Below are 14,128 nucleotides of genomic sequence, written 5' to 3' on the forward strand. Positions count from 1 at the left end.
TCGATCCATAAAAATTCTGACGATGTCGGTTGTCTTTGCAAGACACGGAGTGACTTGGGTCAACTTTGGATACGTAATATAGATTCAAACTTCAAAGAGCTCAATACCATATCAGATTTGTTTGCATTCTTCACCTCGGCTAGCTCATCTACCTGAAAGCCGATTCAATCTCGACTCGAGTCACAAGTAATGTACAGGTAAAGAATCTTAGTCCAGATTACTTAACACTGGAACGAGATGCTTCCACGAGAATTCATCAATACATCGGCCTTTCTTTCATGTTTTTTACTGCGTAAGCAGAGAAACGGAAATATTAAATTCGACAGCATGATTTTAGAACTCATAAAAAATCACATGAAAGTAGAAACTGTGATCATCTTCAGATCACTCTGTTTCTACTGTATGATTCTGCAGACGCAGCCCCGTTTGTTTTCAAAGAATTTGATTTTAACTTTAACTTTTAACTTTAACTCAACACACTATACAATAAAAACACACGTTTCCCAAGTCAAATTTATAACTACATCTCATTTGTCTTTTTCCACAATCAAAATCAAAATCAAAGTAACTTTAACTCTAAATCCAAACGGTCAGTCCTTGCATTAGAGAGAGAGCTCTGATAGCAACAAATGACCAAACAATTGATTTGTCCTTTCCTTCTTTGTCAGCATAAAATGGACGACCACAGAATCTATGTTCTGTTTTCAGCCAAAAAGAAAATAGGAAAAAGTTCAACAAAGCCATTAAATGAAAGCTCGGACTATCGAGTGTCTGATCAAATGGCCGCTGACTGATATTATCATAGTGGGAAAGAGTCTCTTTCAGTCAATTTGCTCATTATTGGGACAATAGACAGGCTCGAAAACCTGGTTTCGGACCATATAAAATACTGGACTGCAACCAATCAGCTCATCTAGGTTCAATATTTGAAGTATGATCCGGTTCCGCCTTAAAATGGGGGTAGGAACTGAATTGGATCGAACTCGTGTCCGGTCTTGATGAGCCAAAATGGCAAAGTGCCATGAGCCTAACTCAATCCGTGAAGCCGGTTCATGCAGGTTCAATTTTTCAGGTATAGTATTAGTTGGATTCCTGCAGATATTACACTAACAAAAGAACTGAACTGCAGTTCTTGATACTGGAGGAATATAAAAAAAACTGAACATTATCGGTCCTTAAATCTTTCTGGCAACGCCCTAGAGCAAGTTTGGACAATTGTTTCATCGCAGTTGCTCGATGCCACGGGCCTCGTATGGGATCCGGGAGAACGAACAGCTATTCCCTACATGGTTTCATCTTTCATGCAGACATACATCTTCTGTAAAAGCTACATAACTTATAGATTAGCTCAACAATGCAGGATCTCTTTTTGTTTTCACCAATGAAACAAATAAACCATGTAAGAATGAGAGCATAATGAAACAATCGGAAAATATTTCCTTATATTCTGAAATTTAAACAACAAAAAATCAAACCGCAATATCAACCTCTTCCGAATCATATCCTCTTCACATTCTCATAAATTGACACAAACCTACAAAACAAAAGCTAAACAGAGAAGCGGCAAACTGTACAGACATAAAAGGCAAAATGTGTCTTCATACATATTTCTTTTAGTTCCCAAAGTAGATACTTTCTTCCTACACGGCTACACCTATGGGTAGGTAAAGAAACCGGACCAATTCCAGTAACTCGTACTCAATGCTGTTCATAGACGAAGCTATGCATGAATCAGCCTCACACTAGTATTCCTCGGTTCCATATCCTATTCTCGGTTGTTTCTTCTCCTTTCAGAATTAAAATCGGGATTGTCACTCTTCTCAGTATCAGAGTCCTCTCTATGGGAATCGACCTCAGATGTCCCGGTCTTCCTGCGACGCCTTCGGTCCTAAAATGTTTCAGACACAAGACAGTTTCAACATAAATTACATAATGTCTCAAACATACACTTTCTTACCACTTTCTTTCTTTCGGTCAGGAACAAAAAGACATAAAGTTTGGTCATTCATTGAAGTTTTTGGGAACAAACCTCACGAGGGATTGGGTATTCTTCTGATTCCAGCATCCGGACTACTTGGCCCATCTTCGGCCTTTTCTCAGAATCAGGATCAACGCATCTCAGAGCTGTCAGAAGGGCTCTCTTGAGCGCACTTGTCGATGGCCTCTTCTCGATGTTTGGATCCACCACTTCCTCAGACCTTCTGCTTCCCACCATCATTTTGAGCCAATCAACCAAATTTACCTATGAGAAAGACCATAACCTCACTTGAAGTTGACCTAAAGTTTAGAGAATGCTTCAGCCAAATAGAGTTCTGTTAAAGTACCTCAGGAGCAGGCCGACCATAGTCTACGGGATCTCTCCCAGTAATTGCTTCCAAAAGCACGACCCCAAAGCTATATACGTCACTTTTCTCATTCAGAAGACCAGAATTTGCATATTCCGGAGCCACATATCTGAAAAATGGCAAATATGGTCACAACAGAATCAGCAAGTTTCTAACTTGAAAATTTTCAAGTCACATTTATTATTTCTACAACAACAAAAAAAAAAAACATATTAGAAACTCACCCAAAAGTTCCCATAACTCTAGTTGTGATATGACTTTTTCCAGCTCCAAGCAATTTGGCCAAGCCAAAATCAGATATTTTAGCACTGAATTCATCATCAATCAAAATGTTGCTGGACTTGATATCTCTGTGCACCACTTTTGGTTCAATAGCCTCATGCAAGTAGGCCAGCCTGCGAAATGCAATTAATGGCATAGTTAGAAACTGATTCTCCAAAAAGTAAAAGTTAATGAGGAAGCACATGTAATGTATATGGACAGCTGGTTAACACTGTTCCCTGTCACAAGCCTAACCTTGGTTTGGTATGTGAAGACAGAATTCAGATATGCAACGTTGGGAGAAAGAAAACAAATAAAGCAGCAGGACTCATGCTCGTAAAACCTTATAGTTGTCAAGCATGACTTAACAAAGCCAAACTCAAAAAGCAAATATGTCTGAAAGACTACAATTGACATAACATTGAAGGTAACAGTCGCTTACGCCTTAGCAGTTCCAAGGAGAACCTTCATACGAGCTTCCCAAGTAAGATGCCCGTATTGACGCATTGCCCCATGAAGCCATTGCTCAAGATTTCCATTGTTAACATACTCATAAACTAACATCCTGCAAATTTTCAAAAGAAAAATAGACATCTATAAAGAGTCTAATAGTCAAAGCAAGAAAAATAAACAAAAGAAAGACTTCGCACTTCAAATGTGGTACCTATGAGTCCCTTCAATGCAATATCCCAAAAGTCGAACCAAATTTTTGTGCCGGACATGACCAATAGCCTCTACTTCGACTCTGAATTCCTTCTCTGCTTGTCCACTACAGGAATTCCACTTAATGAATAACAGGGAAACAGGGGGTTATACCACAAAATTTAAAATGGAATTAGGTTGATTAAGACAAGGCTCACAGATTGTTAAGCAGCTTCTTCACAGCAACGGGGGTCCCATTAATCAACTCGCCCCGATAAACAACTCCATATCCGCCCTCACCGATAACATTTTCCTTCGAGAAGCGATTCGTTGCAATCTCTAGGTCTCGGAGAGTAAACCAATGGCCCCAACCAAGGTGAGAAAATTCGGGCAGACCCACAAGTGGGGAAGGGGCAGTTATGGGATGAGAAGAAGGCCTGTAAGCAGAAACAGTGCCTTTTGTTCCCCCTTCCAATTGGGCTGCAATAATCCCATCCTTCTCAGCTTTATTAAAAGAGCCGGATCGACTGCTATCTCCATTCTCAGATTGCATCAGAACCTTCTCCAAATCCCCATCCCTGAATTTATCATTAATCGCGGAAGCTTCATCGACCTTTATCTCCTTGATCTCCTTTGAAATTATTGGAATTTGAGCAAGGGGAAGATTGCCTTTAGCCCTCCTCGATCTCTTCCGGAAAGTAAGGCAGAGCGACAGAACCCCGAGGATCACAACAATAAATGCGCAGATAAATATCGCCACCAAGACCCATACCTTGAGACCAAACAATGACGTGCTTTTCGACAGGCCTGAATTGAGATCCGATCCCATTTTTCACCAGAGAAGCGACTGCCTGATGCATCAAATACAAAAGGATTTGAATAACCACAGTCAACAGACACAAAATACTATCAGCTCAAAGCCTCAAATTCTCCTCACGTTCAGCATTCGACACACAAAATGTTCTATTCAACCGATAACCTTTAAGGTAGATTTTGCTTCACATCAATGAATAAATCGAGAAGTCAATGAGAACTGAACAGGGCACCGTATCAAAATTACTTGAACTGAAAGAACATGAAACGGGTCAAAGAAAACACAATTAACAGAAGAATTAGAGCACCGAGACGAACCCACATTTGATTCAAAAACAGAATTAGGCAAGTTGAGAACTTCTGTCTTTCAGACAGAGAAACACAAGCTGAAAACAACATTTGGCTGGTTTTTCCATCTTCCTTTCATTTTCTCAGCAACCAATCAGGACAAACCACATTAACGAAGAAATGCATCTAAAAGCTCATAAGCACCTGAATCAGTCAATCCTCCAAGAACCTTCTCCAAAACAGTTCCTTCTCTAGCAGAGAACAAGAAACCCTAGATCTCTTCCCCAGACCTTCCCATAGCAGAGTCTGTCCACCAGAACCACATTCAGACCAAAAGCGCCATTGCAAATATCGCCGCCGGCAAAGGAAGTCTCTTCGATGAGTTCCCTCTCTGGGTTGTCTCAGTCGGACAAAAGGGTCTTCATTTCCCAGCTCAAAACCAGTACTTGCTCAAGAACCACCCAGTTCTTGAATTGCCCAGAAGCGAAGGCACCAGGCCAAAAAAAAAAAATCCTTTTTCTTATGCTGAGAGAGAGACATAAACAATAGAAGGTGAATGGTGAAGGGTTGTTTATTTTTAAGAAGGAATGGAGTTATCAGAGGTAGGTGAAGATGCAAGAGGTTAGCATATATATGCTGATATCACATTACAGTACATTACAGACAGTGAGACTCAGAGAGGAAAGGTTTTTCTCTTCTTCTTTTTTTTTTTTCCCTTCTTGTTGGTGGGGGTGCGGTGCTTTGCTGTGTAGTGCTCCTTTTTCTTTCTTCTTCCACCTGTTTGATTTTAAAGTTAAAATAAATTTAATTTTGATTTTAATTTTAATTTTGAAAAAAAATAAATGAGATGAGATTATAAATTTGATTTGAAAAACGTATATTTTTGTTGTATAGTGTGTTAAGTTAAAATCAAAATTATAATTCTAAAATCAAACTTACAAATCAAACGGGGTCTTAAATTCCAAATGAACTATAATTTATGTATTTTATTAAATTTATTTCATATTTTTTATCTATTATATCTCATAGTTTAATATTTTATTTCAAATCTATCTCACCGTTATATTTCCGTCACCGTCTAACGATTTTACTACAGTAACCCTTTTATCCGAGATAGATTTGAAAAAAAATAAAAATTATGAGATAATTTTGAGAAAATAATTAAAATCATATGATAGATTTGGGACAAAATTAAAATCATGAAATAGATTTGGAGCCTACTAACGTTTCATTAATGGACAACAAAAACGGCGGAATAGATTTCGAACAAAATGTAAACCATGAGATATATCTAACAAAAAAAATATAAGATAGATTTGATAAAACGCTTAATCCATGAATCATTTAGGGTAAAAACTCATTCTTTAAATTATTAATGGGTTTTTTCGATTCTTTTTCTTCTTGTTTTTTTCCTCAAAGGGGTGTTGAATTGTAAGGTGACAGATAATCAGACAATTAAAGAGTGCTAATAAACAACTATGAACTGCCTGCTAAGGATTCCATTTTAATTCCATTTAAAAAAGTTTTCTGTTTTTGCAAGTCAAACATGGGGTTTTGTGTTAATAAATTGGTGAAGGTAAGAGGGATGTCATTATGATTGGAGGAGAGGAGACAAGTAATCTGTGCTTTTGAGAAATTTGTTCAACTGCTTTCTTTTTAATTTTTCCCCCCTAAATTTTTTGGAAGAAATTTGCAACTTGGGTACAAAGGAGAGCCTTGTACACTAATTCGAATCCAATATCGTGCCTAAAGTACCATTAAAACGATCATTAGATTGATTTCTGGTCTATTATAATATCCGTAAAATCTATGTTGTAATTATTTCAGTTAATGAATGAAGCCGATTTCGATAAGAACTTTCTTCTGAAACCAATTTTGAAACTCATTATTGGCATGTAGAAACTTACTCAAGAGGTCTCTCTCGCTCTCTCTCTCTCAATCTAGAGATTAGTGAATTTGCAAATGTATTATTTATTTATTGTTATGATTGGAAAATGTGGTTTAGTGGTTGGGTTGGATAGTCAAAGAAACAGACTGGATAGCAGCAAGCCAAGTCCTGCATTGACTTATCTGCCCTTCTGCATTTGAAAGGTTTACCATCTAAAACAAAATAAACCTTAATCAGTCTCTCTAGATCTCTATTTATACTCGGTCGATAATCTTGAACCTTCCACTTGAACTCGATTCGGTCCGAGAATTCATTAGACTGACTCGGTAGATGCTAAGCATGATTGTAGTTTTGCTTCACATATCGGTAAATTTTGGTTAAAGTGCAAAACGTCTTGTAATTATTTTAAGAGTGGTCCCCATGACACAGCATGATGATTCTAATTATGTTCCTTTTTTTTTTGTCAACTGATAAAAAGAATACTACATGAATCATTGTGAAATGAAGAGAGGCACCATGCAAAGTGGGTGAAAGTGAAGTGAAATCGTTTAACCTTTGTTAATTAGTTCCCAGTAAAAAGAATCAACAAAATATTATGTATGAAAACAAAATCTCCATGAGCTTTTGATTTGTATTATCCGTTGTTCATATAGAATATCAGAGTCTTAATAATTTCTTTGGATATGCTCGACAATGTGCATTATGTTGGGAGTTAGAAAGGTTTATCGATATAATTACATTTTTTTTGTCCATATAATAGTATCTACTTGAGACAAGAATCAGGCATTACCTGGTTGAACTAAGATCGAATTCGGAGCCTTTCTTCGAACTCTCTTGTTCATGATACCTAAGTTCGCATCCATATAGTTCCTCAACCTTAAAATTGCTATCTTTTCCATTTCAATCAGAAATATTTATCTCTCCCATGCATTATATAAAATTTACGGACAAACCCATAAACGTGGGTTTCTTAGAACTAAATATGTGATTATTAATTAAAAAGACAAAGCTATTTAATTCTCTTCTCCCAACGATAATATGCAAAAAATATAACAATATATTAGACGAAGTCTCACATGTAGTTAACATGTTGAAGAATATCCGTTGTATCATTATGAACAAAAAAGGCTATAATACTCGTTTTCTGTTTCTCTTTTCTTCTTTTTTTTGCTAATAAATTCCATGCTCTATTTGATAAAATGGAGATAGTACATTCCACCAAAAAAAATATGGAGAGTTATTTTTTTATTAACATATATATATATATATGTATATAATTAATTCCTATTGAGCTTCAATTTGTTTTGAGTGAAAAGGAAGGTTGCCTTTCTGACATGTCCATAAGGGGAGAAAAAAAAAAAAGGTGTGACCGAAATTTTTTTTAAAAAAGTGTCTTTTCGGCAAGTTATTAATTTTTTTTTTCTGTAAGTAAAAGAAGGGTGTCTTGCATGTCTTAGATTTGCTTACCTTCTCCTCTTTGTTCATATGTCATAAATGTGGCAGAGTCCTTCTGGACAGGAAATTTAAAAAAAAAAAAATGTGGTCGAGACTCGAGTATTCTTCTCGATATATTATTTATTAACTTATATAAGGGATCTAAACACAAGAAAAAAACACATAAATTTCACATATATTTGCTTTATTAATTTATATATGTAAATATAATTAGTATATTCAGTTTAACAAGACATCACGTTAAGCAACCACAGGATGTCTATGGCAATCCTCAGAATGTTCAAAAATTTTGTTTTGACGTGTCACATTGCTGGAGAACTCAATCGAGTACATATAATTCACACATTGGGTCTAGCTCATAAGTAATTATCATCACCATTCCACTACTAATTAAGTTCCTTTATGGAGTTTCGATCCGATTACTCTTTGCCGCATTCTTCTTATTTTTTAAATCAATCTGGCAGTGGCTCCTCCCTTTATCCTAATTTTGCAATAGAAATCTTGTGTTGATTTAATGTCGGAATTATGTCAGAAATATTTCTTTTTTTCAGTAGTAATATTATCTTATATACATAAAAAAAAGAAATTTTTTCTGATTATAACAACCCTTGAATATAATATAATGAAATAAAATTTTTTATAATTAATAAAGGAATACTTGTAATCCATTCATAAGAATTGAATCTATAATCTTTTTATTGGCTCACCGATTTTTAAAGAGAAGCGAAATTTTAACATATTGATTTTATGCATTTAGTTTTTTTTAAAAAAAATTCTTTTTTTGAACTTATTATTGGTGCACGCGCACATATACATACAGCCTTTTGATATTGAAATTAAACTCAATTCATCATATCAATTTTGATATATTTCTGTCATTTTATGATCTGCAGGAGACATCTATAGGGTTTGAAGTCACGTCATGTAATAAATTATATTTATACATATATATATATATATCAGCAAATAAATAAATATATAATATAATTTAGTTAAAACATCCTACTTCTACCATGTGTTTTTCATGGAAAACATTGACTATAGAATGCGTTGGGAGCATATGTGAGTTGCAACATCAAGATCAAACTCTCTCGATCCGTGCTCACGAAATGTGAAATACGTGCATAAAGATATAAAATATATAGAGAGTCCGTTGATTCAACGAGGCAAAAGCTAATTTCAAATAAGGGTGAGAATTGCAAGGGAAAAAAGAAAAAAGAAAAAAAAAAAAAAAGAAAGAGGTCAGAGGTCAATTTGATAGGGCACCGATTATATATATTGTGGGGAATTCTACCATGATTTTGAGTCATGATAACACATTTGGTACATCAGATTAAGTATTTAAGTCTTGTTTGGAAATAGAGTGGAGTTAAACTCAACTCCATTCAAACTATATATATATTTAATTGGATTGTAATAATAAGGTGGATGAAGAAAATAAAAAATAATGATTGTGTTATTGAATTATGAAAAAAAGTATGAAAAATAATGAATAGTTGAGAGAAAGTAATGATTATGTTGTTGAATTGTGAAAAAAGTAATAAATAGTTGAGACAATTTAGTATTAAAAATTAATTAAATGGTAAAAATAAAAAAATTGAAAAAAATGAAAAATTAATAATTATGTTGCTGAATTGAAGATAATTGGAGTTAAAGTGGAGTAGAGTAAAAAAAATTACTCCAAAACGAAACAAGGTCAATATTTGAAGTCAAGTGTTTAGTACTTTTACCATTTGTAATCATAAATTATACCAAAGACTATACATTTGAATTAAAATACAAAATACTTGAACAAAGTAAACGTAATAAAAACTTGTACTAATCACGAGTATTAAAAATACCAGATACTTGTACTGAAATACTAAATACTTGAACTAAAAGTACTAATACGTATTATTGTAATTTCGAGTCATACTAGAAAAACTCCACATGTTTTATTAACCATTCCATTTTAATTTTGATTTTTTTGATTTGGTGGCCTTGTCAATGTCATTTTAGAAAAAAGCATGGTCAATGTGGAAGAGACCACATATAATATGATGATGATACATAATATTTTTTTTTAGTATTAATCATGATATCTAAAAACTCAACAGATCCTGATTATTCCAGTTTGAGCTCTATTAGTCTATTAAGGGATAAAACTCTTCCACTATGAATTTTCTCTATTCACAATACTCGAATCTGAGAATTTATTTAAATGGAACAAGTATCGAACCACTTGAATCAATCCTTGTTAATTAAAATCGTAGGAAATATTGATATCGTAATTTCAAAAGATCAAGCATTAATTGTTATTTTCCCTCTTAATAAGTGCGTTTTTTAAAATTTAAACTTGTATTCTTCTTTTTACGAGAATTTGAGCTGTCTATTTCTCAGCCAATACTTTCTTAGTTGACGACGACGATGATGATGTAACTAACAATTTAGTATCTGCACTAACATAAAGGGGTTGAATATAAATTGCCTGTTTTCCCTATTATATGTCTTGTCCATTGCATGAATGAAGCTATATACTGTTCAACAAATTGGGATGCGACTTGACAAGAGAAGAAGGCAAAATGAATGCAAGATGTGAAGCCTAGAGAGAATATGGGCAATTAATCTCAATGAGTTCCCCTTACTCAAGTCTTAATCGAAGTGATTACAAATGACAACTGAACTAAATATGTGGGAAATGCGGCCATTCGTAGCCAAGACGGTCCCTTGCTGTCCCTTCGCTGCTAGGCTCCCGCGGTCCATCTTGCAGATTCAACTGTGGAGAGGCAAGGGGCGGCAGTCTTTTTACATTTATATTTGAAGTTTGATAATCGCCATAATCGATTGTATTTTTCTTTTTTATAATAATTCAATTTTATCCAACTCAACTCTAATTTTCTCCAAATTCAATAATATAATCATTATTACTTTTTCTTTTTCTTTTATTTAATAATACTTTCTTAATAAAATTTTTTCCTAATTATTTTTAAACTTCAATTTAATAATATTTTTTCATTCATACTTTTTCCCAATCATTTTTAAAATCAATTTTTTGATAATAAATTCTCAATCTACTTTCACGTTTATATATACATACATACATATATGTATTCTCACACATTAATATATTTGTTAACACTTACAATTATTGTATAAAATCAAGTTGAGTTGAATCACTTATTCAACTCGAAAACCAAATGCAATTGATTAACAAGATTTGGAGAGGAGTTGGCGCCATAATCGCATATAATTAAGTGATTCCGATTTTCTTCTTTGGCTATAATTAAGTGATTCTTATGGATATATATATTTGGCTTTTTTTTGAACCTTGATATCCGGAAGTCTAATTGGGCCTCGACTAATCCAATCGAGCCAGTTCGGCCAACTAAAAGGTAAAGCTCTCACAGCATGAATTTTCTATATTCACAAAAATTCAAACCCGAAATCTTACTTAAACGAAATAAGTGTCGAACCACTTGAAGCAACTCACATTGGTTATGTTTGGCTTCTTTTTAAGGGGGTGTGATCTGTGCTCGGAAAGCATCTTTCCATAAAAAGAAAACAAGTAGTGCGTAGTGCATGGACGAGTTAATTGCAGACAAATCATGCATGTTTTCGTCTCGCTGGTATTATAGTAAATAAGAATTGAAATTTGAAACCGAGTATACTATATGTCGGATGGACCTCGCCCTTCCTTGCATCAATCTTTTTCGGCGACTCGCATACGTTTTAAAATTTTGGAAAATGTCATTATCGCGTTGAGCTGAAGATAGGCCTCCAATATTTGACATGGGTGCGATCTTAGGACAATAGGAAAGTAAACATCTTATTAAAATATAGATATCGACGAGATATCGATTAACCGATTAAGACATTGCATAGACAACATGACTCGATTATATAAAGAATCTTGGTAGAATTTTTTATCGCTGAAAGGTGCCTTTTGGCCATCGGCCGACACTCGACGAGGCTCTGCTTTTGTGAGGGTTTGATGGGTCAAAGAGTTCGTCTTTGAGAGGTTTTTTTGGAGCAGTCAAATGTTCATATCCCAAAATGTACAATTTGTCCAATGGAAAGAATTACGGCTCTTTACGTACTTTTTCCGAACTCTCCTGCCGACAAGAATTTTCTTTTAAAATTTTTTGATAAGTAAAAGGAAAAAAAAAAAAAAGAGGACTAGAATTCATACATTTTGTTCGTATTTGCACCGACAAAATTTTACGCATAATTCCCTCACCGAAAAAATTCTACACATAATTTCCTTGGTACGTAAATATCCTTATTTTCGTATTTGGACTGGGTCAAAGGAACAAATAGAAATCGATGACCATAGTCGGACTGATTAGGTAATTAAACAGATATTGATTGAATGACCCAGTCTTTTCTGTCCCAGCCTCATTTAAGTCGATCAGACTCATCGAGGTCTCGCAAATTTGTGCCATAGAGAACTGACCAGATACAAACATAACATCCGTAAGGTTCTTCCAGTATGTGGATTTTGCGACATCATTATGGGTAATCGTAGAGGAATAATTAAATAAATCACATTGTATCTGATAATGATTTAACATTGTAGAACACAAAATAAGCATTATTAAATTAAAGTAAAACCTCAAATGTACTCACAATTAGTTCCGCATACGTATATTTTAGATTTAACTTATAATAATAATAATAATAATAATAACATATTATTATTATTATTGTTATTATTATTATTATTATTATACCATTTATAAAATAAATGAAAGTTAGTAATATTTGTGTGAAATCTTCACAGCATAATGAAATCCAGCTGCACAATCCATCCGAGACCCACATATTATTGATGTCTAGCGTGAGAATCTTGAATGAAGATCATATATAGATTATCAGTATATTAGATGTGCACATCCATCGCATTTTCCCCTGCAAAAGAAAATCTCATATCAAGGGAAAAAAAAAAAAAGTGACGCGGAGTCTTTAGCAAAAGCAAGAGTGGAAAGACTTTCTTATATATGTACGTTATTTGCATGAACAACAATATATGTAAATTAAAAGAAGATATAGCACAATAACGAATGCTCTCGTCCGATAATCTAGACGTTCTAAGTTCGATATTTAGAGGGACTACGCGTGCCCCTTTATTATTTATTAAAATTTTTATTTTATTATACTAAGTTTGTGAGCCTCTTTATGTAACCAAAAAAAAAACTTAAACCTTATACTGTAATTTGTAATGTAAAACATGCAAGGCTGCTTTAATTTGACATAAAGAGCATATAATCTTGATTATTACTTGTCTTGTTATATTATTATATGAAGGAAAGCATGTTATGACAAGTTTTAAGCTGTGGGTCTTGGTAATTATGCTTAGTAATATTCAATGACCCAACAATTAAAATAAGCAAATAGGTAAAAAGACACTATTAAGTTCCCCTGTATGTAATTTCATTTTCCCAGGTGAAATAGGTTTTTTTTTTTTTCTTTTTCTCAAACACGATAATGGTGACTCTTTCATAAATCCACTGCAAATGGGAGTACATGGGTAAAATACCCAAAAGAACATTACAAGAACAGGAAAAAGGCAGATCAACCTAGAGTACCTCAAATGAAATAAATCTGTGGCAAGCACAGCAGATAAACTAAGATGCAATTGATGCAGTCCATCCTTTGCCAAATTCCTATATCTCAACCTCCTGCCGGCGATTCTACTGGGACCCCAGTGAAAACCGGAAAAAAAGAGATTCTCAGATCAATCCATTAATCCTAGTAGAATTCTACTTCGGGAAAGTAGCGTAGCAAAGAGTCTTGGGGCAGTACTTGAGCGCAGGAGCCCTTTCACAGCATCGCCTCGAGAGGGCTAGCCTGTAACACCAAGTCGGGGAATGCCCCAAGGTCCGACCAATCCAGGTGAAACAGGTACTTGTCAGGAGAAAGGTAATCCAAGTTAATGAAATGGATAAATCCTAGTCCTGCCACTGAGCAATGATGTGCATAAATATACTACATTCTTAGACAACACCCTTATTATCCACTTCTCAATTTCGGTTTATATCCCCATGCAATTGGGCCTGCAGTGGATAGCAAGGACCACTGGACTCATTGTGAGTGGACTTTTGCTCCTTGGACCCAACTGAACAATCTGGCTATTGCTACATGTAAAGGAGGTTTTGCTACATTTTTTGGTTACAAAGAGATCAACAAGCCTAGTACAATGAAATAAAAATTCTAATAATCCTAATAACTAATAAAGAGATCACAGGTAATCTCACTATGAATACCGAATCTGAAACCTCTTACTTACCAAGCTTGAGTGTGTACCATTATGCTAAACTATCTTTGAGAATGGAGTTGAGTGACTATTCCTACTCCAGTCAATTATGAATAACATTTAGTTTAATATTATAATTACACATTGCAATTTATTAAATATATTAAATTATATATTCATAAAATGTCAATCATGTAAGATTCC

The 14,128-nt window shown here is 34.4% G+C and overlaps 1 protein-coding gene across 1 annotated transcript; it reads right to left on the reverse strand.

Moving 5' to 3' along the window:
* Nucleotides 1–1,424: 1,424 nt before the first annotated feature.
* Nucleotides 1,425–5,026, reverse strand: LOC116192770 (probable receptor-like protein kinase At5g18500). The gene is made up of 8 exons (XM_031521407.1): nt 4,554–5,026; nt 3,467–4,099; nt 3,271–3,375; nt 3,049–3,171; nt 2,570–2,740; nt 2,325–2,454; nt 2,030–2,242; nt 1,425–1,888 (listed from the first exon to the last, which is right to left on the reverse strand). The coding sequence occupies exons 2-8, from the start codon at nt 4,075–4,077 to the stop codon at nt 1,766–1,768; spliced, it is 1,476 nt and encodes a 491-aa protein (XP_031377267.1). The 5' UTR covers nt 4,078–4,099; nt 4,554–5,026; the 3' UTR covers nt 1,425–1,765.
* Between the last annotated feature and the right edge of the window lie 9,102 nt (nt 5,027–14,128).

Source organism: Punica granatum, chromosome 1 (genome assembly GCF_007655135.1).
Source record: "Punica granatum isolate Tunisia-2019 chromosome 1, ASM765513v2, whole genome shotgun sequence".
Classification (NCBI taxonomy): Eukaryota; Viridiplantae; Streptophyta; class Magnoliopsida; order Myrtales; family Lythraceae; genus Punica; species Punica granatum.

Coding starts and splice junctions, on each gene's coding strand:
- LOC116192770 (XM_031521407.1), bottom strand. CDS start 4,077: ATGGGATCGGATCTCAATTCAGGCCTGTCGAAAAGCACGTCATTGTTT. Junction 3,172..3,270: donor TGCATTGAAGGGACTCATAG/GTACCACATTTG, acceptor GAAAATTTGCAG/GATGTTAGTTTATGAGTATG. Junction 2,455..2,569: donor AGAGTTATGGGAACTTTTGG/GTGAGTTTCTAA, acceptor GCCATTTTTCAG/ATATGTGGCTCCGGAATATG.